Source organism: Parasteatoda tepidariorum, chromosome 2, assembly GCF_982258835.1.
Source record: "Parasteatoda tepidariorum strain Cologne lab strain chromosome 2, Ptep-v5.0, whole genome shotgun sequence".
NCBI lineage: Eukaryota > Metazoa > Arthropoda > Arachnida > Araneae > Theridiidae > Parasteatoda > Parasteatoda tepidariorum.
The window spans coordinates 63,973,866-64,000,221 of record NC_141756.1 but is presented as its reverse complement, the minus strand read 5'-3'; the positions used below and the strand labels follow the sequence as shown (position 1 = coordinate 64,000,221).

Genomic DNA, 26,356 nt, shown 5'->3' with positions numbered 1-26,356 from the left:
AGATCATCCTTTTGTCTTAGACATAAGAAAATTCCCCAAAACTTGCCTGAATTATGTCAATATTATTCGAATTTCACATTTAAAACGCGAGTCAAACTATTTGAATACTAATAGATATAGAGCCATAAGAGAGAAATAGACATGAAAGTGTTTTAAATGGTTGAGAACTGTACATAATGCAAATTTTCGATACAGTCTAATTATATCCAGTGGTTATTTTTTTACATATTTGTTTGTACCGATGCACGTCTAGTTTTCAATTGATACTTTGAATACCAGAAAATGATGGAAAATTCTAAATATGTCTTTACAAGAAGTACATGATTTTACAAGGATTATGCGCCTTTCACAAGGATTATGTGCAATTGAGATGGATTATGTGCTTTTTATTAAGAATAATAAGACAATTGGAATATGTGTCACTCATAAGGATTACGTGAATGAAACAAGATTGTCAGTTTTTAACTACTTTGTGTTTTTCTATGAATTGGATTAATACATTATCAGCAATAGTTGTTGGGTAAATATATTATTTTATAATTTTTTGACGAATAGAAAATTTTTTATTACTTTTTGCTCATATTACCATTTGTACCATATTTAATGGAGATATATTGTAATATAAGCTTGAAATTGATCCTAGAAAGAGGTGTATAATTGATAATTTTTCTAAGAATGATTGATACCTTTTCTAATAAAATTAATGGGAATAAAATTTTAAAAAATATTTTGTTTCAAAGTGACCATTTTAAACTTACTTCTTTGTGCTACTGAGCTTTCGAGAGCAAATAACATCTGTATTATGACATCTTCATACAGCTTTTTAATTCGAGCAACTAAAATGTTTGAAAGGACACTGCCAATGTTTAAAGTTTAGTTCATCAATAAGTTGCCCTAGACATCGTAGTATACCAAATTTAATGATAAAATAATTGTTTTTTTTAAAAACTCTTAGTTATTTTTAAAAAACCTCATTTTTTGTATTATATATTTATTAAAAATTTAAACAAAAATAATTAGTGATGATTTTATTCAATGTTTACATACAATATGATGTATTTAATATGAGTGTTAAATATAAGTGTTAATTATGACATGATTATGTTCAAGTCAAATTGAACATTTACGTTTTATTTTTAGAAGTCACTTTAAAATTTCAATCGATATATGATAACTATGCTTGAAAACATCTCACTATGTTATATTTCCCATACATTTATATTAAATGTACATTTAAGTAGTTAATAAATATATTTAAATATTAATAACTATTAATTTCAAGTTTAGACTGTTGGAGCAATTAAGGTGACAGTTTAAATTTTGTTAAACAAATAAATTATTAATTATCATTTATGTCTTCATAATAGAAATCAGGTTTTTGAATTTATTCTGAATTATTTGTATGGATAGATATATGTATATGTATATATATATATATATATATATATATATATATATATATATATATATATATATATATATATATATATATATATATATACATATACATATATCTATCCATACAAATAATTCAGAATAAATTCAAAAACCTGATTTCTATTATGAAGACATAAATGATAACTAATAATTTATTTGTTTAACAAAATTTAAACTGTCACCTTACTTGCTCCAACTGTCTAAACTAAAAATTAATAGTTATTAATATCGAAATATACTTATTAACTACTTAAAAGTACATTTAATATAAATGTATGAGAAACATAACATAGTGAGATGTTTCCAAGTGAAGTTATCATGTATGGATTGAAATACCAGTTTCTCCATGTAAATCAAAGGGAAAGCGGTGCGTAGCAGGAAAATTTCAATACAACTTTATCAAGGAGCTTAACCCTTGGAAGAAAATTTAATGTTCAAAAGATTGTCAACGTAGCCTTAGTATGATGGTAACAATCAAGCCAAAATCAATCCAAAAAATGTAAAAGTACGTAAATATCATCAAATGTGTGCGATCGTAATTTTGTTTGAGTCCAAATAAAAGCATTGATAGACATTTCAGCTACATTTATACTTTCAAGGTAATCACTCATCCTCTACTGGATGTCAAAAAAGTAAAATATTTATTTAAGTTCCAAAGAAAAATCAGCATGTGTTGTTTGATTTATATAATAATTAAAATGACTAAACCATCTTTATTTTTTGCTCGCGTTTCGACATGCGATAAATGATGATTGTCATCATCTCCCAGATCTAGGGAGAGCGGTTACAGATTATGGGTCCTCCATCATATGACATTGTCATATAAAAAACTCTCCCTTCTAATCAACCAGAAGGATGCTTACTTGACTGCAGCCTGCCAGAGTAGATGGGCGCGAAACTGAATGCAAAGTTGGCCCGGATAATTGCTTTCTAAGCCAGCAGATAGCAATGAGGGAAGAAAGAGACTTCATTCGTCTGAGCGACGCGATAATTGCCCTTTAGCCTCACCCTCTAATGAGCCACTTCCTTATTAGGCTCACGCGGGGTACCTGCAACAGCATAAACAAGACTTCAGCGCACTTGATGGACAACAACGGTCCATGTTTTTACGTTACCAGCTTTTTCCCTAAATTGGCTGGCTCTGTAGGTTTAAAAATGAACTAACGGTTTGCGAGAAAAATTAGCAGTAGTTTTGATGAAAAAAATTTAGGATTTGACAAAGATAAAATTTTCCCTTTTTGATAAATTAAGAAGATAGTAATTTAAAAAAAATTAAAAAAAGAAGCAAATTTACCAGCCTAATATGCAAAAATATACATTAATTAGTTTATGTCTAAAATATTAAAAAAGAACAAGACTTCATTTTGAAAAACAAACATACGAATTTCGTACGTAATATATATTTTATAATGTTTTTTTTTTAAAGTGCAGTTATCGTGTTATGACTTAAAATCATATAACAATGAGGCTTAATTGCCAAATATCATGCAACAAATTTAAAATGTATCCTGAGTATCTCCATAAAAATACAATTTCTTTATCAATAAACCTACAAAATATTCACACGAATAAACCTATATAAATAAGTGATTACAAATTACCTGATTACCTAAAAGTATTTATATAAAAGTATTATATAAAATAATATAAGAATTATATAAAAGTATTATATAAAAGTATTATATAAAAGTATTATTATAAGTATAATTATAAGTATTATATAAAAGTACCTCCTTAAAAACCATTATTATTTTCAAATGCTTTATCCTAAACTCTATTTAGTTAAATTATAAAAAGCTCAAATTGACGTCTTCATTAAAAAAACTAAAAAGCGAAGTGTAGTCACGAAAATAAATTTAAATTTTAAACATTGATAATATAATTAAAATTATATATTAAATTTTATATAAAATAATAAATATTGACATAAAACAGAAATCAGGCATTACATTTTTCTTGCAACATATTTTACGATAACATGTTTAAATAATATTTTTTTAAAAAAACTATCTGATTATTTTTCTATCTGATTATTACCTGATCTGATCTGATTATATTGCTATCTGATTATTTTTTAATTGCAAATGGTTTTACTGTAAATTATAGGGCAGTTTTAAGGATTTATCCTGTTATAGCTTGCGTATCCTGCTACATGAAACGTATCAATTATTATTGCATTATTATAATTACACAATTATTACATTATTATTATTACATTATTTAATTTTAAATGAAAAATCTCAAGATCTTAACATTTATTCAGAATTTATTCAATTTCATCTTGCGATATGCTGAATTCAAATTCAATATAGAATTTATTCAATTATTGATAGTAGTACGTTGAATTTGCCATTTACCCCATATTCATTTAGATAATTTCGTTTAACATTTTTTATTGAAATAAAAATGTATTTTTTTTGATAAAAATAAGTTGCCTTTATGTGCTAGTTATTATTCTTATTGTTCACCATTTTAAATCATCAGTTTTATATTAGTTAAAAGAAACAATTGTTTTCTTGGTTGCTGTGTCAACCTTCAATAAGGAATAGATAATTTTTGTAATGTTCAAACATTGAATAATAAAAATTAAAAATAAAATCAGAGTTAAATTACTATTTATTCATATTGAATTTCTCGAAACATCGTTCGTGATTCGAATTTAAATTACAGCAGCAATTTGGAATTTGATTTTTTTTTAAAAATATTCTCAGAAAATCGGCGTATAAATAGGATTTTACAATGTATTTATTAAATGCATTGAACGCGCAAATCGAAATTAAATTCAGAATATGGGCTAGTTTTTATTATGAAAAACGTTGATACTAATTAATAGACTTATGGTTTAAGAAAAATTTTCCAGAAAAATGCAAGAACTCAAGTAAAATTATTCTGACTTCATTTAAGAAATATGCTAGTTTTTCTCAGGATTTTAATGATTCTAAAATAGAAAAATTAATTTTTTTTTCAAAATTGAGTGATTCAATTAAGTTCTGAAGTTATGATAAAAAAGAAACATAATAAAATTATTCTTTATAGGAGAAAAATATTTAAATGCACTGAATTCGTTTATAAAATGAAATATTTCTTAATGTTTGTAAGCAATATTAACTTATTTTTGTGCTAATTTATTTTCAAGAAATTCATGTTGGTCAAATATTTGTCTAAATATCCCTGTTCATACAATTAGCACTCCTTCAATTCAATTTGTTATGAATAGCCTTGATTATAATTGTTATTTTTATTATTATTTTAGTGCCGTGAAGGTTGCGACTTATGGATTAATGCCAGCTCATCTTCCTGCCATGAAGTCTGCGTGAGTATTATTTAAAAAAAATAGTATTTTTATTGCCATAATGTTATTCATAGTAGGGCATTGGGCAAAGGGCATTGCGATAATAAACATTATATAACAGTTTGAGTTACTAATCTCAATTCATATCTGTTATACCTTATACTCCGTGTATGCTTTTAATTTATGTTAAAATAAATGCATCTTAATAGATAAATTACTTATAAATCGAACAAAAAATCTGATATTTTACTTTTAATGTAAATAGACGATTCATGCTCAGTAAAACATGTTTGATTTGGTTAAGCTCAAATTTTATTTCATAAGTTGCTATAACACAAAATCTTGTACAATTGCATTTTTTTTAAATAAATTGATCATGCTTCGAAAATAATGATTTAATGAATAATTGAATAAAAAACATTTTTTAATAAACGTTTTCTTTTCTTTTGACTTTACAAACATTTTTTCACCTTTTAAAACAAAACAAAAAAAGGTTTTCAGGTAGGAACTAAATGGTTGATTCATTTGAAAAACTTTTTGTTGATTCATTTGATTTTCCAGTATTAACCAACAAATTTGTTACTCGAAGATTCTGAAGCATATTTAAGAAATGCAACCAGTTTATTAAATGCAGTGTTACCCTTTATGTTCATATGTGTTAATATATTCTGTTATGTGCTAAAATAAACTTTCACATATTCAAAATATTTCTCTTAAACTGAAACATCACATGTGATTTAAATTGTATTTGGGGATTTTTGAAATTATCTCAAAAATTATTAATTGAAAAATATTTTATGAACAAACTATTTTTTCTTTAGGAAGAAAATAAGCAGGGCTTCAACAGTAAAATGGTAAGTTTTATTTAAATCAATATTATTTTTATTATACTTATTAAATAAATTGAAGCCATGAGTTATATATTTTAGTGAGATATAAATAAAGATATGATTGTTGACCTTTTACTGCATTAATAAACTTTAATATTTTATATTAAATATGTTGTTGTAATAAGTTGGAAAATGCAAACTTGAAGTTACGCATCCAGCATAAGTGCTGGAATCTCTTTTATCAATTTCTGTTTTATTTAATAGTAATTCTAATTTAAAATTCATCATTTATTATATCTTTAACTTTAATCTTAAGCTTACCTTTATATCTTAAACTGAGAACCTAAGTATAATTTAACCTGTGAAATATTGGATGAGACAAATGCTTTCAGTATTATTTTCTTTTCAGGGATTATACTGTGTCCGTGGATGCAGTATAGCAATCAATTTGTACATGAAAGCTATGAAAGGTAATAATTATTAATTGTTTATATTCAAAAATTATTATCTGAGCATTATTCTATTATTTTATAACAACTAGATTAAATCTAACGCAATTTTTAAAGCTATTTCTTGATTTTAAAGTCAGAAGAACAGTCGTCCCGCAGATAAAAAAATATGGCCAAAACTACCAGAATAAGGGAAAGTTTACCGTGAATTTTGTGCTAGGGAAACACCAAAATCCTCAGTAATTTCTACCAATGCATTTTGGTAATGCTTATCGTAAAATTTACAATAAAAAATGGTTTTATAATATCTAATAAAATTTGATCAATTTTGTAAAATTCGGTAATTTCATCACATTACTTTAGAACATAAAAACCATTGGTTTGGTTAAATTTACTTTTCAGTTTTGTAGTTTTTTACTAAATGTGTGTTAATAAGAATTATGATTTTGAAAACCAGAATTTTCAGTAAACCGTTATCATCTCTAGCAGTTGTGGAATGTTTTTCGAAAGTTGTAATTTGAATCCCTTTCTCCATAAATAATGAACACAATTTTTCCCTAATTTTCCTTAATATATATATATATATATATATATATATATATATATATATATATATATATATATATATATATATATATATATATATATATATATATATATATATATATATATATATATATATATATATATATATATATATATATATATATATATATATTGGAACTTAAAAATCTAGTTTTAATCTAGTGAACATTTTATTTTATATTTTTTAAATTTGGTACGGAACATTCTTAATTATATTAATTATATTTAATATGAGATTATTCATTCTATAAATTTTTAACTTTATGATAGAGTTTTATTTCCATGTCGTCATATATTATTATTCTTGTAAATTTCAAATACTTTTTCTTTTCATTTTATTTATACACGTTTGTATCATATGTATATTGTGTGCATTAATACTTGATATTATATTTAGATGAATTTGGAACTCCTGCTCAACCATACCTTGTCGCTGAAACCCGCACAAACAGTTCCATCACGATTCGTTGGGTGCCGAGTCAGTATCGTAATATCTCATACCTTGTGCAGTGGCGCAAAGATGGATCGCACCAGACCGATTGGGAATACTACGATCCTATTCATTTATTGAAGGATAACTATCTCAATGTTGAAAACTTACATCCTTATACAAAGTACAGATTTCGTGTTGCATGGATACTGCTGAAGAATTACCCTCCTTTGTTTTCGGAAGAGAGTATTGTCATATCAACATTACCTTATGGAGGTAGATAATATTTTATTTAACGCTTTAAATCTTCTCCTTTTTCTTCTATTATATAGTTTTAACTATAACTATTAACCGTTCTGGTTCTATATAGTTGTGAAACTAATACTGTTAAGCAAACGGTATTTTAATGAGCCAACTAGACTCACAGCCAATAAGAATGAAGCACACGTTTTTCGAAAGCTAGGAGCTGTGCCATGTGAAAAGGATAACGGATTCATATATTTTTTTCCATCATCAGATGTCTAACAGAGCGGAGTGTGTCGAGTAATTTTATAATGATAAGTGTGTGGTAAACATTTTAGCCGAGAAGGCAAATTTGTCTTTCGCATGACCGGCTGAACGGGGCGTTTGTATTTCAGTGTTGACATTACAATATTTCCACTATTTCTTAAAAATATGAGAAGTTTCCAATGTCCTGCACTACTCTATTGGTAATCCTAATCTATTGGTATACGAAACTCTCATTCACGCAAAGATGTCAACAACACAACGTTGCTTTCGCAAGAATGTCTAGTATATCCCATCTTTTGTGATAGAAGACACCACTAGATAAACTAGATTCCACGGTATCCTTGACAAAACACATCTCATCCGCAACTTAACTCCAAAGAGTAAAGTTGTAGGAGAATGTCCATTACCTAAGGAAAAGCCTAACAATTAACCATTTCAATTTCATTTATATGGTTTTGAATCCATACTAGATGTAAATGGCTTCAAAGGGAACTGGCAGACTGCAACCGGTTATTTTGCAAGGAAATTTTAGAATGAAAATTTTAGCCGTGTATTGATTGGTGTTTGAGAAATTCTAAAATGTATGCTTTCCTTATTCCTTTTTTGATTTAAAAAAATATTCAATAATCTATGGAAATTTTTACAAATTCCGAACAATGAATTCAAAATTTCATGCAATTTCTGAGACAATTTGTTTTAAATTTGAAAAATCATGAATAAACAATCATTATAAATGTATAAGCAATAATCAGTTTCAGCGTCACTTGAATTTTGAAGTGAGGAAAAACGAAAACAAGTCTTATCTGCTGTTCTATTTGAGATAAAAAAATTTTTTTAATTATCTAAAAAAAAAAAAGAATTATTTGCAATTTTATATTTTTAAAGTACGAAAAAAGATCTTTCAATTTTTTAAGATTTTTGTGATCATTATTTTCAGCTCCCTCTACAGCTCCTGTGATTACGTGTTTAACTGTAGTGAGTCCTAGTCGTGTGTCCTTAAGTTTTGACCCACCTCCATATCCCAATGGACCTATTTTATCTTATGTATTGTACATATACGAATACCCTAGTGGAAACATTATGATTAAGGTAAGAATTTAGGCTATTTTATTCTATTTCTTATAAATTTACAGTATAATATTTTACGGTAAAAATGGATATTTCGGATGATGCATTCAAAATCTTTTTAAAAGAATGCATCACTTAAGAGAATTGATACTTTACGGATTTGTCTTACTCGAAATAGAATATAAGGGTCAGTTGCTAATGTAAACGAATGGCGCGTTTTAACAACCAATCAGGATCGAGATACCCATTCTACGTCACTTGCGGCACCCTATTAAAAAAAAAACTAAAAATGATTTTACTGAATTTTATCAGTACTTTGTTTAATTGAATTTATTAAAAAATTTATTGCATAAAATTATTAATTAACACTATAGTACCCTAAATATAGTTATAATATTTACATTTTTAGATAATTAGATTTTAGCTTTAACAATACACAATTACAATTACAATTATATTTCAATCAAAATTCATTGTACGATGAAATAATAATTTTAAATATCTTTCATTAACGAGGCAGTATGATAGCAAACAGTACGAGACACATTTATGCATGAATAGTGATTATTTTTATTTTACCTAAATGGTTCCTTTGTTCGACTCCACTTTGAAAAGTTCTTTCGAAAATAAAGAAAAGGTTAATATAAGTCAAACGTTTTTATTAGTCACGAATGAGCATCGCTTTTATAATTCACTGAATTATTTCCTCAAATGTTGGCAAAACTAAACTTGAAGATCTTTTTATTATTCTATAAGAAATAATTTCACGTTATAATCATCACTATGGACTTATTAAACTATTTAACACGGTGTATTTATAATAGGAAATTAGTGGAATCAATGCATCATGTTTCACAGTTAACTTTTAAATATCAGACGATATTTTAAATACAGTTTTTCACGAAATTTAATCAACAAGAGAAATATTATCACAAATGAGTTTTACTTTTATAATTAGCAAACGATTTCATATGATTTATGAACTGAAAGCTTCCTTTTGTTTGTAAGTTATGAATGAATGTTTTCATTTTTTTTGTCAAATTATCCGTAATTTTTTTAAAAAATTGTTCTTGTAGTGTCCATTTTGATATCTGTTAAAACTGGGCATCTTCAGTGTTTAGATTCTTTCAATAGATTTTTAATTGGGTATAATATGAAAAAAACACAACTACTTCGATTTAGTAGGAACAACATATGACGCAATGCTAAACGAATGGAATTTAGTTGTTGTTTATTTAGTTATTGCTATTAGTAGTTGTTGTTGTTTGTTTTAGTTGTTGTTGTTTATTTAGTTGTATTTAGTTTCAATAACTTTTCTTTATAATGCAATAAAATCTGGCGAGCAGCTATTTAAACGATCGAACACTTCGTTTGTTTATTTGTGGCTTGAAGTTAGGCTCGCAGAAAATGCCGTTCATGGGTTAAATTTAGTAGGAACAACACAACCTGTGACGTAGGCTATATTATACCCAATTCATGATACGTTTCCATGCAAAAGATTTTGACGTATCCCGAGGCATAAATATGTTGTTATATTCGCGATCGCAACGCTCGAGTACGCCGTCTAGCGGGAGCCTGTAAATATCAGACATTAATTTATCACGTTTTCCTTTAGTTCCATCGAAATCATTGACAGAATCAGACGCCACTTTTTAGCAGCAAATAAGAAACAAAATTTCCCTAAGGAAAAGGCCGAAGAACTTGAAAAAAATCTCCAGAATATTAGTAAATCTTTCAGGAACAGAACACGCCAAACATTTGAAGAAAAATTCCTCAATAATTTTTAATTTCTATTATCAACAAACTTGCAACTGATGACTTACGATTTCGGATACTGTTACTGATGTGTGTATTAAGGTAATATGCATTTCTTCTGTCTTCAATTCATTACGAATTAAAGTGAAGTCACCATTGCTTTCGTCATTCCAGTGAATAAATATGAATTCAGAACATACAGAATTGTAATAGTTATAGCATATTCTTCTTCGTTATAGAATAGTATATATTTCTGTATCCATATAATTCGGAAAACAACAATAAAAAATTATCCAAGTTGCTTGAAATAGTGCCATTTGTGCTTATTCTTAATTAATTTGAATCGTTTTCTTGGTAAGTATTTTTTAGTTTTGAAAGAATAAGTTCAACTAGAATTTAGCTATTCTGTTTTTAGATACATATTCAAATTCACATCAATTAAAAAATTTTGCTGTGTAGCATGTTATCTAAAAGTAATGAAGGGATAAACTATGTATCTATTATTTGAGAATAAAGTTTTCAAACAAGGAACTTATCATTTTGGAATTCTCCGGGAATTATAAATCAGGTAAGTGCAATGATTTTTACAATAAAAAATTTGCTTGTAAATATTTTTTTTTTTCATTTGATGATGGTTCTCTACAGAATGGTTTCTTACGTCTGATTAAGAACTATAAGAATAATAAAAAAAGAAACAATATGAAAGTTTTTATTTCAATGTAAAGAATTCTTAAAATCGCTTTTTTATCCTAAGAATTCTTTATTTTCCGTTTTTTAGTTTATAATTTTTTGATAAAAATTGTTCTCAAAATTCTTTTTTATAAAAATTAAATGGTATAACATTATGTGTTTATGTATACTTCTTGTATATTCCAATGTTTGAAGTAATATGATTCAGAAAAGTATGGAATAAAAATTCGGTACTTACGTATTAACGCCACCGCCGCTACAGATTTGGCGGTTTTTAAGTGCCGCCAATCTACACTTAAAATTCCTTAAAATAAAACACTTTATTTAAAATCAAAATAGTCAATCGGATTTCGGTGGAAAATGAGCCGATATAGAGTTTAGCATAGATTCAAAACAATCATATCGCCATATGAACTCTGATAAATAAGATTCCAAATGAAATAACATTTCCAAGGCGTACGTTTACCAAGATAAAGTTTCATGTTGTGGAAATTGGTAAATTTTCGTTTTTTCGGTAAAATATTTCCCTCCTGAAAAAATAAAATTGCATCTTGTTTTGTTTTTGGCAAATCCCAAAGACGAATTTTCGTAGCACTAAAAATGGCGACAAAAAAGAATTGATTTTTTGTTTTTGTTTCGTCAGCATTCTTTATTTTACGTTTCTTAGTTTCTAAATAATGATTTTTATTGAAACTTGAAATTTTTTGATAAAAATTGTTGTCAAAAAACTTTGTTTACAAAACTAAATTTCATAAAATTATGAGGCTTGTGTATACTTTTTGTTCATTTTAATTTTTGAAGTAATATGATTCTTAAAACTATGGAATGTAAAGTTTAAATAGGTCTTTCATGTTATATCATTAAATTTAGTACAACTATTTCTCGGGCATTAGGTTTTAACTCTTATAAGAATATACATATTTTTTTCTGTTAATGTACAAATATTTTTCCGATGTGTTTTGGATATTCCTTCTCTAATAAAAAGAGATACCATTTTGTTTTCGTTTGCATAAGAAAGAATATCAAGCATTTTTCTTTTTTAAATTTAATTAGCCACAATAAAGAAGGAACGTTGCAATGCTACGTGCTACATTAACGACGTCTCTAGAGTAACTGAATGACTGTTCATATAGAAATCGCAGGTATTAGTCTCATACAACAACGGCCCCTATAGTTCGTTGCGATCGCGAATTATATTATATTCCTTATACATTATATTCCTTTATATATTATATAAATGCATGTAAAGATATAAATCACAGTTTGTGTTATAAATAATATTTTTATTCAAGTAATCTCCTATTAGAATTAAAATAATTCTTCCATTTTCGCAAACTAACAATTTTTTTTAATTAAAATATAATGAATGGTTAACGTTCTAAAATTCAGTTTCTGATAACCTAGACAAAATACTTTCTAAAAAAAGTTTTGGAAAAAGTATAAAATAAAGTTGCAAAGAAACAGAACTGATTTGTTGATAAGAACAATATTTTAAAACTAAGAAAAACTAACTGGCATCGAAGTGAGAAATGAGTCTTCCCACTGTTAAAATCACGGGGGGAAGGGAATTAACATTTTGTGATAGAGAAATTCTTTGACGAAATTAAATTTTGTGATAGAGAAATTCTTTGACGAAATTAAATTTTGTGAAAAGGGACACAATTCTTGTAAGTAATCTCTTTGGACTATCATAAATGAATTTTTCAGTGCTGTTATAAATCGAGCATGCTATCAGCGAGCCTCACGATATATTTTTTTTCTTGTAGAGTTGCACTTTCGTAATCTGGCAACTTCTATTTCTTGTATATTCCGAGTTTATTTTTCTAATCGTTCTTTTCCTTTTCTGTTTCTAAGTTCTTATTAAATACTAATTTAAAATAGCTGTCACCTTTATTTTGCTAATATTTACAACAGGTTATGGGCTATTAGCAACGTTTTACTGCGTGGATAGTTGTTTTTGACGACGTGTATGAACTTTTGTATGCCAAATCGTGAGTAGTACTTCGTTTTTCATTAACGTTAGTGGTGAAGTGATTGCTCATTTTTGTGGATTAACAGTTTGGCGATGGAAGGAAAGAACTTTATACAGTGCACGAAGTTGGAAGGTGCGTCCAACTGGACTGACTGGAAATTAGAAATCAACTCTTTATTCGTCTTAAATGATTGTGTTGGAATTCTGGATGGCTCAGTTGTAGAACCGTCGGTACCTGTGAAAGACGCCAGTGCCGAAGCGGTCAACGAATACAACAAAGCGCTCGTATCCTACACAAAGACGAATGCAAAAGCCGCAATAATTATTCGATCAAATGTGTCGGCGGATATTTTAAATCTAATTCGCATGCATGGTAACTCTGCACAGGAAATATGGAAGGAGTTGCTGAACAACTTCGACAAAGTGTCGAGTGTAAAATTGGATACTCTCCTTCAACAATTTTTCACTTTCAAAATAGAGAAGGATGAAGACGTAATGAAATCTCTCGCACGTTTGCGTACGTTATGGGTCGAGTTGCAACGGGAACAGGAGGCGAGCGGCGAAGGAAAGTTGCCCCAAAATCTGCTTATGCCGCGCATATTATCGATTCTTCCGGATGACGAATACAAGGAGTTCAAGTCCCAGTGGGACTCGATACCAAAAGCTGAAAAGTCACCCGAGAGACTGATGGAACAAATAAAGATGCGCCTTCAAAGGCAAAGTGTATGCGCGAAAAAAGACGCTACAACAGCTTTTGTAACAAGCGGTGCAAGGCACGGTGCCAACGGAGAGAAGAAATGGAGGAAGGGGACAAGGTCCCAGATGGCGAGAAAATCTCAACCTTCAACAGCTACAGGTATAAAACTTAGTAAGGCCAATGATGGTGTGAAAAGTTTTCGTGGCAACTGTTTTCGGTGCAATAAGCCAGGGCACATGGGAAAATTTTGTCCTGATTTTCCAGACAAGCCAAAGATGCCAGGTAATAAAACCGAAACTTTTCTTACTACTCATTGTAGTGCATTTATTTGCCAAAATGACAGTAGCCGAAATGTGTGGCTCAAAGACGATGGAGCTACAGCACACATCACAAATTCAGCCGAATATTTCAAGACGTATCGTCATTTTGACAAGCCAGTAGAAATCGTAGTTGGTAACAAACAGACAATACCAGCGTATGGCTGCGGAGAAATTGACATGTGCGCAACTGTTGGAACCCTGCAAAAGTCTATTGAGCTCAGTGATGTATTGTATGCACCAGATATCAGCAAAAATTTACTATCAGCTTCAAAGGCGATGAAACGAGGAATCTCAAACTTCGGAGATTCGGATGACATGGTTTGTCGTTTCTTTCGTAAAGAAAACCCTGAAAATGTACTTTTAGAAGCTCCATGCTCATCTAGTGGACTTTTTGAATTACGTGCAAAACCGGTCAAGCCAGAAGGAGGTTCTGCTGCTTCTGCTTACCTGGTCGATGATGACGTAACAACACCTTACCAAGATACAACAATGGTGACAACGACAAAGTTGCCATTATCAGTTTGGCACAGAAGACTTGGGCATCAGGGAGTACAATATGTGAAACAGTACTTGCGCCAAAATGGTATAGATTTCATTGATGATGAACTCTTTTGTGAACCTTGCAGGTATGGTAAACAGTGCCGACGGACTTTCAAATCAAAACGATTTAAAGCGAAGGAGTCAGGTGAAATCATACATGCAGATTTACTCGAATCACCAATTTTATCGCGAGGAGGAAAGAAGTACATGCTAGTAATCAAAGATAATTATTCAAAATTTCGAAGTGTAGAATTTCTGAGACACAAAGATGAAGCTGTTGATAAAGTTAGATCGTTTCTTACTCGGGCTAATAAAGACGGCATAAATGTGAAAGAACTGGTTACAGACGGTGGTCGTGAGTTCGAAAATGCTAAGATGGCTAAACTGACTGATGATGAAGGCATCAAGTTAAGAATCACTATGCCGTACACACCAGAACAAAATGGTGCAGTTGAGAGAAAAAACCGCACAATAATGGACACAGTTCGTACTATGCTCAAAGATACAGGCTTACCACAGTTTTTATGGGCAGAATCAGCATCGACGGCTGTCTACATTCTTAATCGAACTGGACCAAGTAAAATCACAGGAAAATCTCCATTCGAAGTATGGTTCGGACGCAAGCCGAAAATCGACAAGTTTCGAATTTTTGGATCAACTGCTTTTGTACATGTACCGGATACCAACAGAAGTAAACTGGACGACAAGGCTGTAAAGGGATATTTGGTTGGATATTGTGATTATGATGGCTATCGTGTCTTCATACCATCAAAGAATGACACAATCAAGAGTGCCAATGTGGTGTTCAACGAGCAGCAGATAGGTCCCACTTCCTTGTTTTCAGAAACGACTTCTAGTGTCAGTACTAGTACATCAACTGGTATGCAGTTTGAAATTTCAGGCAGTTCCGACGGTACTGACTTACAGGAGGGTGAAAATCTTCGCAATGTAGAAGATGAACTATCACAGATGACGACGTATGGATTGCGTGACCGATCAACTACACGCCGCCCACCCAGATTTAACGACTATGAAGTCTACAGCAGCATCCTGAATTTGACAGAACCCCAATCATATGAAGAAGCTATGAAGTCTTCGATGCATGTCAACTGGAAACGAGCCATGGACGAAGAGATGTCTTCGCAAAACAAGCACGGTACGTGGAAACTTGTTGAACCACCTGAAGGAAGAAAGATTCTTGCAAATCGCTGGGTTTACAAAGTGAAGACTAACCCAGACGGCTCTATCGAAAGATTTAAGGCTCGATTAGTCGCGAAAGGATATACGCAGACGAAAGATATCGACTACGGGGAGACTTTTAGCCCAGTGTGTCGCTACGACACTATTCGAGCTCTAATTGCAACAGCAGCTAAGGAGAAATTAAAATTATTTCAAATTGACGTGGAGACAGCTTTCCTTTATGGTGATTTGACTGAAGATATATACATGTATCAACCCGAAGGATATGATGACGGAAGCGGACGTATATGCAGGATGATCCGACCTTTGTACGGTCTTAAACAATGCCAAGTTTACCGACGTGCTAAAGAAACATGGTATGACCCAAAGCAAATCTGACCACTGCCTCTTCACTCGTAAAGATTCGGGACACAAGATGCTGATGGCGATTTATGTCGATGATGGTATTGTCGCTGTACAAGACGAAGCATCATTCTTCACCTTTATGAACGAACTCAAGCAACATTTTAACCTTAGAGTGACAACGTTAAATTGTTTTCTTGGTCTACAAGTTGAACAGTTGAAAGACGGCTCAATCTTTTTGCACCAAGAAGCATTCACTAAAAAGATGCTAGAGCGTTTTGGGGATGCTACCAAAACATCACGCATTCCGGTGAAAAAGGCAAATCTGAAAGTTGAATATGAACTTCCGAATGCTGATGGGATGATAAAGATCAAGGAGGCAAATCCTCTTAGCAGTCACATTCCATATAGATCAGCAGTAGGTAGCTTACTTTATTTAGCGATGGGAACCCGACCTGACATTGCTTATGCAGTAAGTTTAGTATCTCGTAAATTGGATAATCCCACAGAAACTGATTGGGAAATTGTACAGACTACATTCAGGTACCTTCGTACTACCGTTGCACATGGCATTGTATATAGCAGTACAGATGATAGAAGCCTTATGTTGTTTAGTGATGCAGATAACAACAGTTGTGCTGAAACTCGAAGATCTCGCACAGGTGTGATATCTTTCTACGGTGGAGGTGCAATTACTTGGAGAAGTAAGTTGCAGGAGGCTATATCTAATTCAACAACAGAAGCAGAGTTTATGGCAGCAGCGGATGCGACAAAAGATCTGATATGGTTAAAGCGCCTGTTTGCCGAGATAGCCAACGACGTCTCATTACCAATCCTCCAGATTGATAATCAAAGTACCATCAAGTACATCAAAAATCCGATGTTTCACGCTCGCACTAAGCACATCGATCAAAGATACAAGTTTGTTCAAGATGAGTTTGCTAAAGGACATTTTGAACTAGGCTACGTCAGAAGTGATGAGCAACGAGCAGACATTCTGACGAAGGCACTTCCAGTACCTCAGTTTTATGCTCAAAAGACATTACTTGGTGTGAGAGCAGTTCTTTGAGTGACAATATTGACTACTGACTGTTTTCATGCTCGAAGGAGGCTGTTATAAATCGAGCATGCTATCAGCGAGCCTCACGATATATTTTTTTTCTTGTAGAGTTGCACTTTCGTAATCTGGCAACTTCTATTTCTTGTATATTCCGAGTTTATTTTTCTAATCGTTCTTTTCCTTTTCTGTTTCTAAGTTCTTATTAAATACTAATTTAAAATAGCTGTCACCTTTATTTTGCTAATATTTACAAAGATTTTTTTTACTATACTTAGATTAAGAATGTCGTATTACATAAAAGAGTCTGGAGAAGAAATGCAATAACGGTCTGGCGTAGTTATTTAAATTTATTTTCAGTAATCAATTCAAACTTTTTTTCACAATTTTCTACAGAATTATTTTTGTAAGAAGTAACAAAATTGAAATAATATGATTAAAGAGTAAGCAGTTTTGTTTAAGTCCAACTTGCATTATTCATTTAATCCTATGTAACTTAATTTTTGTCCTAGTCTCACTTGAATCACTCATTTTATGTTATCAAACTCTCTTTTCCGTCATTGTTTGAGTCATTAATTAACTGATGTTTTTCTTTTTTTTTCCATCAGGATATTTCTGATACATCAGATGGATTGCACTACATGATAAATGGTTTAAAAGAAAATACAACTTATAAAGTTTTGTTAAGTATAAGGAATTCAATGGGCGAAGGACCCATGGACGAACGGAATGTCACAACATTGTCGAAAGAGACGTCCAGTAAGTATTCTAATGTTTACGAATATTAAAAGCAATGAACTAGATCATTTATTTGAAAACGACAATAAACTAAAATGCGATGAGTGATCTAGTTACGCCACTGATGTTTTTCAGTTTTGTTTATTGATATGATGTTCTTTTTCGTTCGCACTGTTATGTTTAAAATAATTAAAAGTTGTTTTTTAACGTTGGTATTGGAAGTTTTTTAAAAATAGAGTTGAGTTTTAATCAGTTCTAGTTCGTGTTTTTAACAACGAAAGCATTTAAAATAATTTTAAACACAAAAAAAAGGATTGTTTCAGACAAGTTTTCAGCTAAAATGGATAATTTTAATTCTTTTTAGAAATAATCAAATGAGTTTTTGTACTTTACATGTTTTAATTATTTTTTTACGATTTTGTCTGCATGAAATCAGTGGTTTGAATGTTTCTTTGTTAAGTTTTAAATAAATGCAAACTTTTATAAATTAAATTATTTGAATGCTTTAATAAAATTCAACAAAAATACTATTAAAAGCATGATTTATACTTTATACTTCTTGACCTTAAATTAACATTTTGTCATTAGGAGATGAAATATTCATATTATTGAAATATACATATGAAATATTCATATGTAATATTCATATATATTAATATTAATTGTGCATGATTTAATGGTGGTTTATTGGTGGATTTAAAGGTGGTATAAATTTAGCATTAATTAGGCATGATGGATTAATCATATATAATTTTATTACGTATTATAGAGGGATATTTGATTATAAATTTCGAATTTATATGAAGATAATTAACAGCGTTTTTTAATTTTCAAAAAATATGAGAATTACATTTAATTTCAGTAATATAATAATTCATGAATTGAATAATTGAGTTCAGATAATAACTTTTATTGTATAAAATTTATATTTAAGTGAAACAAATCTATTGCACCAGTATCAAATTTAAACATTCAAAATGATTTCACTTTTGGTTATCATGATTTTAAAATTTCCGTACTCTAACAGTAAATTTAAAAGGCTAATAACAATTTTTTTTACATTATCATAGCGTTAATGCTCACATACAGCGATAGTAATAAAATTAAAACATCATTTTATTTCCAATTTTAACAATTTCCATATAAACTCGCAACAACAGTCATTACATTTACAATAATTTTGTTTTTAATCATCTGGAGTTATATACTAGCATACAGAAAAAGTAATCAATTTAAAATATTTACAATAGTCTTTTATGTTACAATTATTTCAATGCTGGTATACAGCAACAGATATAAATTGAAAACATTAACTGTAATTTTATTTTCAATTTTAAAAATTTGAATATTGACTTCCACAACCAGTATTAAACTGAAAATATGAACAATAGTTTTGTTTTCAATTTTCTTTATTTTAAAAGTCACGTACAGCAACAGCAGTAAATTTAAAACATTTTCAATGGTATGTTTTCAATTATCAGGATTTAATCGACCTCTGATTAAATTATTCTGTTTTATGTCAATAGCTTCTTCAACTAGATCGTTGAGACAAATTTAGTGTATAAATTTCATTCTGACAAATGTGTTTATGGCAAACTTATATGGTGATTAAATTATTATATGGTAATTATATGGTTAAATTATTTAACGGTAATTAAATTAGTGTTATGTGGCTGTATGGTAATATGACACACTTATTATAAAGTAATTTACAAATTATTATTTTCGATACTTTAATTATTTTTATTTTTTTATTAATATTTAGGTGAACATCACCCTCCTGCGTTCCTCATTTTTGGAACAGAGCGCAGTGTTTTAAAACAAGGATTACGAATTCTTGATGATGCCCATGTTTTGTATAAAGTTCGTAATGAGTCAGCATACATCACAGGTACTTGTAAATTATATTTTCCTTTTAAAAATTTACGATAAAAAACTATTTCATCTCTATTTTACTTTCGAATTAAAACAATATTTTCTTTTATTTATAGGTATTGCGTTAAATCTTCAGCGAAATCTATTTTTCGTATCCGATTCTACAGGAAACGTTTATATGGTTGATTTAAGGGGTGCAAACAGAATAAAAAAGATCATTAACTCAAGTCCGAATCTCCCAACTAAACTCACATTTGACTGGCTGAACAATAAACTATACTTAGCTGAGGAAAAACAAGTAAAAATTATTTTATTTAATAACTATTTTCACTATTATTTGACATAATCTAACTTGATTGGTATGATACTAGTTTATATACTCGTGCATGATTGGTATAATACTAGAGTTCGATCCTGGTGGCCAAGAAAATAACCGGCTTGCATACGCATAAAGGTGAACGTTAAATCTTTCGTGGCTGAAAGTCCTCTCATTGGTTGTGGTGTGGAAGTTTGGAGTGAGGGGCGTCTGCTCAAGCGCTGTCCACGTCGTTTGACCAGGGTCAAAATTACGTTAGATTCCTACCATGGCCGTTGAAAGACAGAGCCCTGAAAATGTGGCTGGATGCTTGACCATGGTTGAGTGATGATGATGTACTCATATACAATATGATGTAGTCGTTTACGATAGTTTTTTAAAGTTACAATTATTTTAATGCTGGTATACAGCAATAGGTAAAAATTTAAATATTAACTGCAATTTTATTTCCAATTTTAATAATCTGATTATTGACTTCCAGAACCAGTATTAAACTGAAAATATGAGCAATAATTTTGTTTTCAATTACCTTTATCTTAAAACTCATCTGCAGCAACAGTAGTAAATTTACAACATTTACAATAATATGTTTTCAATTATCAGGATTTTATTAACCTCTGATTAAATTATTCTGTTTTATGTCAATAGCTAATTCAACTAGATCGATGAGACAAATTCAGTGTGTAAATTTCATTTTGACAAATGTGGTATGATGAATGTGGTATGCAGATGATTAATTGATACACTCGCATATAATTTGCATAATACTACTTAATTGATTATGGCACTAAATGACTTATTCGTAATTGGTATGATATTAATTGGTGTATTCTTAAGTGATAGACCTGGTTGGTTCAGTTCAAAGTAGTCTTGCTTTATTTCACATTTTTGTTAATTTTTTTATCTAAAATTCATAATCAGAAATGTTTCTATTTACTTATTATTTAGATATCTCGATGTGACATTAAAGGAATCAATTGTGAAATAGCATTGGCAAATATGAAACATAAAGCTAAAGACATGCATGTGGATCCATTAAATGGGTGAGTTAAATCAATGTAGTTAAATGAAAAAAAGTTTTTCAAGAGTTATTGCTAACCTATTTCCTAGTGTAATATACTCTTGCTAATTATTTTGTAATTTTCCTTTTAAAACTACCAAGTAAGTTAGTTTTCTTCAAAATATAAAATTATAGTAAAAATATTCAATCAAAAATCTCTAAAAATTAAGTTTTTGTACTTATAGTCATTTTGAAGATAAAATTGTTGAAATTCTAACATTTGATTTCATAAAATTATTTTTTGCTGAATTTACGAACAAAATTTAATTTACTAGCTTTTCGTGTAACTTACTTTTGGAGGATCTCTGTTTTTGATATTCTAAGTTCATATATAAGTTCTCTTTTATAATGTTTAAAAATACACTTGATCCGAAAAATAACCGACGATTTGGGGCTACAAATAGTTATAATTAAAAAAAGATATTAGATTGGGGAAAACTGAAAACAGTTTTGGATTAAAATGAACTAAAACATGAAAATAAACTAACTTTAATTCTTTGTTTCTACCTAAAAATATTAGGAAAGTGACTCATGATTGGAAAATTACTATTTGAATTAGTTGGTCATTTTCTAGTTATGCTTTTGAGACCTAAAAGTGAATAAAAAACTAGCATTTTAATCTACTATTCAAGCATGAGTTTACACTAATTTAAAGGAAAATATTTATTAATATAATAAGGTAATTTAATATCCAGTTGTAGTAGTTAGTGATAAGAACAATTTGACAAGCATATTTTAGTTCAAATTTCAAATACATGCTTGAATTAATTGAAAAATGCATTTTTACAAAATTATTGGTATTACTAGTTAAATTTTAAAGTTTTTATAAACAAACCAAAAAATATTGAGAATTTCTTTTACACCTTTTTAGTATTAATTGTTATGATTAAGGCTTTAAGCCTGGTTTGAATAAAGCTAAATCTTAATGTTAATTATGATAGTTTAGTTTTTTTACAGCAATACAACTAAATCTTCACTTTTAATCATAGATACTTATACTTCATCGCATCAAATGGATCACTGAATGGCGGTTTATACAGAGTAGATTTAGTTCAATTCGAAAGCGGATGCGTCGACTTCGACAAAGCTCAACTAATAGTAAGCGACAACTATTTGTCAGCTTTCGCAGTAGACCATAAAAACTTTCGCCTCATTCTACCATCTTCCTCTAACAACACTGTTGTTTCAATCGCTCTCGACGGCAACGATGTGACAGACATTCGTGAGAATTCACAGACACCTCAGTACAGAAATGTCAAAAGCATAGCCATCCATCACGACTTGCTTTACTGGACAACAGGAAATGATTTGTTTGGAGAAGAATACCACAAGATGGAAGATAAATATTATCAAAATGTGTATTTTGTTGGAAACGGTCCCTTCTCAGCTTTGAATGTTTACCATCCAGATTATCAGCCTTATCCCGTCCCCCTCAACCCAGTTGAGTCTGTTGAAAGTTTGTTTGGGAGCAATACTGCGAAAATCAAATGGATTAGTCCAAGATTATTGAGTGGTCAAGGTAAGTTTTTTTTTCTTCTTGTTACTATACTATTTAGAGATTAAGCCACTGTCGAATTCTGTAAATGTCGTGCTTCTGTTATTTGCTTAAAAGATGTCTAAACAGATTAAAATAATATACTCAAAGTTTTATAAGAAGGAGAAATATCTTCTACACGAATATAAAATTTTTCTGACCCCTATTTCTGTACTCTGACTGCAAAAATTGGGATATTTGTTCAAAGTATTGATATTTTTTTTTATCTAAAAAGATATTATTGTTACACGAGTTTTTAAATTGATGCTTTTTTCCGTTTACATTTTTGGCCGCATTAAAATTATCGAAAAAGTATTTTTTACCAAGAGCTGCCATATTTTTACCAAGAATTAGCCATATGAGGGGAATATTTTATGTATTTTAGTTTAAAAAAATACGCTTTCCTCCACACTTGAATCTTTCCACAGCTCATTTCAAGAAAAAAAATTCTACTAATAGTGTATAAACTTTTTGAATTTCGTTTTTTGGAAGAAACCAGGAATTTGACGGAATTCTATCTCACCTCTTAAACAAAACGTTAAGAAAATAGTTTTTCTCTATCTTTTATACATAAAAAGTTCCCATCAAGTGACATGCGTAGTACTAATTATTCATAAAAAAATAACAATACTAAAAACAAACTCGAAAGCTATGTAAAGAATCAAGATATTTGATTCGGAGTATTAAAAAAATTATATTAATAACAGTTGAAGTAAAACTTTTGTAATCATTACTATGAAATGGTATAAAACCTAATACTATAATAAGAATTAATATTGGAAACAATCCTAATATTTCACCAGCTCTTTAACCTAGAATTTCGTTTCTAATTCGGTTCGTAGAATTTTGTTTCGTTTCAGTTTTAATCAGTAGTATTGTATAAAATGCTCCATTAATATTTATAAGCATGCTGTAGTAATAAGCATAATTTAACTTTTTAGTTATCACTCTTGAGTTCATGAACATATTTTCTTATGTGGTACAAGAAGACTTTCACACCTTAAAATTGGTTGTTTGTTGTCATGATGAAAGAAAAAGTTGGATACCACTGGTTCAGTTTATCTTTTGTTAAGCAGGGCGTTTTGTAATGGCCAACTTTTCTATATATTTTTCAAATCCTTTTTAATACTGTGAAATAATTTTACACATTAGAGTTGCAATTTTCTATTTAAACTAGAAGACAATAAAACGTTAGCGAAATCTATAGAATCAATAAAGATCACATGAAAATATCAATACAAGTTAAACTGTTTCATCTAGTAATTAAACTGATTTTGATGTTTTCAGGCTCGTCTGCCTTATTAATGATACTTTAGATTTCAAGAGCGTTTTTCTTATACCTTTCTTAAATATTATTATGTGACCCTAACGTGTAAACGTTTTTGACTAATGGCTCTAAAAATATAAATTAAAGGTGGTCATTAAAGGACACCCTGTATAAATTATAGACGGCGTGTCATCTTTCAAAACACAAATTGTAAAACTGTAGCACTGTTTCTGTTAATCACAAAAATTTTATCTTTCATAATTTTTTATTTTTTATTTTTGGAATTTAGGCAAAGGATCGTGGAGGAAATGGTCTTACGAAGTTTCACTAACAGATACATCAAGAAATGAACACGTGAAAGCCTTAATTAACGATACAATTTATGCAATCAAAAATCTTTGCCCGAATACTACATATTCAGTAAAAGTTAGAGCTTACAGCACACGTGGTAAAGGTCCATGGTCATCTGAATTTCGAGGAATGACTCTCAAAAAATGTATGTATTTCTCTCTTAATTTATTCTAATTTTATTACAGAACTGTTTGTTTGCAAAAAGATTCTATAACACAGTGATGAATTCTGACTATCGTTAGTTGGTCTGGAGCAATAAACTCATTTCAAATTATATTCAATATACCACCGAAAAGGGCAAAAAATAATAAATAAATAAATAATTGGAATTATTTTAGCTTTATTAATAGTGATGGTTATGTTTATCAGTTTTGGGCCTGATTTCGTAGCGCTTATGAATACCGATTTATTGATTACTTATTTATTTATTTTACCCCGAATGAAAACAGGAATTCAGTTTGCTCTTCTTCTAAAAATTCTTATAATCTAATCAATATCATTTAATATTTCTGCTGCATTCGAAGCGTCATAATTAAAATCCATCTAAATGCAATTTAAGTAAATTTTCATCAGTAGATTGCCATCCCTGAACATTTGCGATCCACTGAGGAGAAGTCATTCAGTGTTTCTAAACTTGTTTATTGAGGCACACCATAAACTAAAACTTTCTATTCAGTTATGTATTTATCCTACTGAGAATCTTGTGGCTCAAGAAATCTTAGTATGTAAATTATTTTTGTACCAAGATGCGTATACTGATCTTCTCAATAAAGCTACCTAGTTAATGAATTGCCGTGTCGAAGTGTTGCCGATATTCTCATTTATTCCTTATTGGTTTGTGTCTTTGTTTCCCAATCTGCGGAAGAAATTGCCACTATGAAAGAAAGGATTGCTGCTTTTAAATTGGATATTATTCAATCATGCCAACGAAAGAGTGGAATAGTTTCGATTTCAATTTTATTATAATCGAGAATTTTGTTTTCTCTGTATTCTAGCTCTCTGTCAAACAGTAGTGTGAACAAAATTTTGTCAAATAAGTTCCTTATGGAAAAAGTCTTTTTTATTGGATTTGAAACATTAAGAATGATAGAAGCATAAAGAAGATTAATAATAATTTTGCTCGAAAATTAAAACTTAGTTATTGGTTGCAGCTATAAGACTGATCTCAGCTGCTCTCTCCGACCATAGTGATGACGTCATATATCACCAGCCGTAGACGAATCAGGTATTAGAATCCCATTTATTATCTGGCTAACCGTTAATATGTTTAGGCGGTTTTCCCCTCCTTGTAACGCAAATGTGAGTTAGTTATACTTAAAAAAACGCTTGCAAAGGAAAATCTGATCGACACCGCTTTATCTAGGAATTTCCCAGTCTTCTAAGGTGAGTCCAAAGTTATAAGCTGCTGAATTGGACATTGATAACCACAATCTTATACATAACAGCTGTTCAGCAACGGTGGTAGAACGATAACGAACGTAATCAAATTGACTTAAGCAATTTTTTAAAAAAATATATCCGAAATTATAACAATATTTCGATAAATTTAATTACATATTTTCCTATGCTTATTATTCATTATTGGTTTTTATAATTACATTGTTTTAAATTTCTTACAGCTGAACATTCTTCTCCTTATATTCTATGGGGTGCTCAAGAAGGATTACTTAAATCTGATTTTGTTGGAGAAGGTGTTGAACTGCTTGTGCCCAAAATAAATCTTAATAACGCACATATAACAGGTAAACATGAAACTATAAATAGCAAAAAAAAAGTATTTCTAAATAAAACATGTCATTTTAAATATTGGCAAATATCGCTTGTGAATACTTAAATTAACATATTTTCAATTCATAATTAATTGATTTTTTTTTGTAAAGACAATACGCTTAATATTTTTATGAATATGCAGCCATTAAATGATTCTATTTGCAAAGTGAACAACATGAGTTCCCAGAATTATTCAACTAAGGCGAAGTTAGCGAGTGACGAGAAAGCTTAGTGGAAGAGTTCACTTTTTCATAGCGCCTGAAATATGAGC

At 29.8% G+C, this 26,356-nt stretch overlaps 1 protein-coding gene across 1 annotated transcript in view; it reads left to right on the top strand.

The window, feature by feature from the left end:
- sev (receptor protein-tyrosine kinase sevenless) overlaps positions 1–26,356 on the top strand; it is a 95,933-nt gene that overhangs the window by 35,086 nt on the left and 34,491 nt on the right. The window contains exons 3-14 of the mRNA XM_043048239.3: positions 4,691–4,750; positions 5,551–5,583; positions 5,969–6,029; positions 6,991–7,299; positions 8,471–8,622; positions 17,783–17,933; positions 19,678–19,803; positions 19,904–20,085; positions 21,052–21,146; positions 22,153–22,682; positions 24,254–24,460; positions 25,935–26,057. Of these exons, the coding sequence (XP_042904173.2) occupies positions 4,691–4,750; positions 5,551–5,583; positions 5,969–6,029; positions 6,991–7,299; positions 8,471–8,622; positions 17,783–17,933; positions 19,678–19,803; positions 19,904–20,085; positions 21,052–21,146; positions 22,153–22,682; positions 24,254–24,460; positions 25,935–26,057 (2,029 nt within the window). The remainder of the gene's footprint in view (positions 1–4,690; positions 4,751–5,550; positions 5,584–5,968; positions 6,030–6,990; positions 7,300–8,470; positions 8,623–17,782; positions 17,934–19,677; positions 19,804–19,903; positions 20,086–21,051; positions 21,147–22,152; positions 22,683–24,253; positions 24,461–25,934; positions 26,058–26,356) is intronic.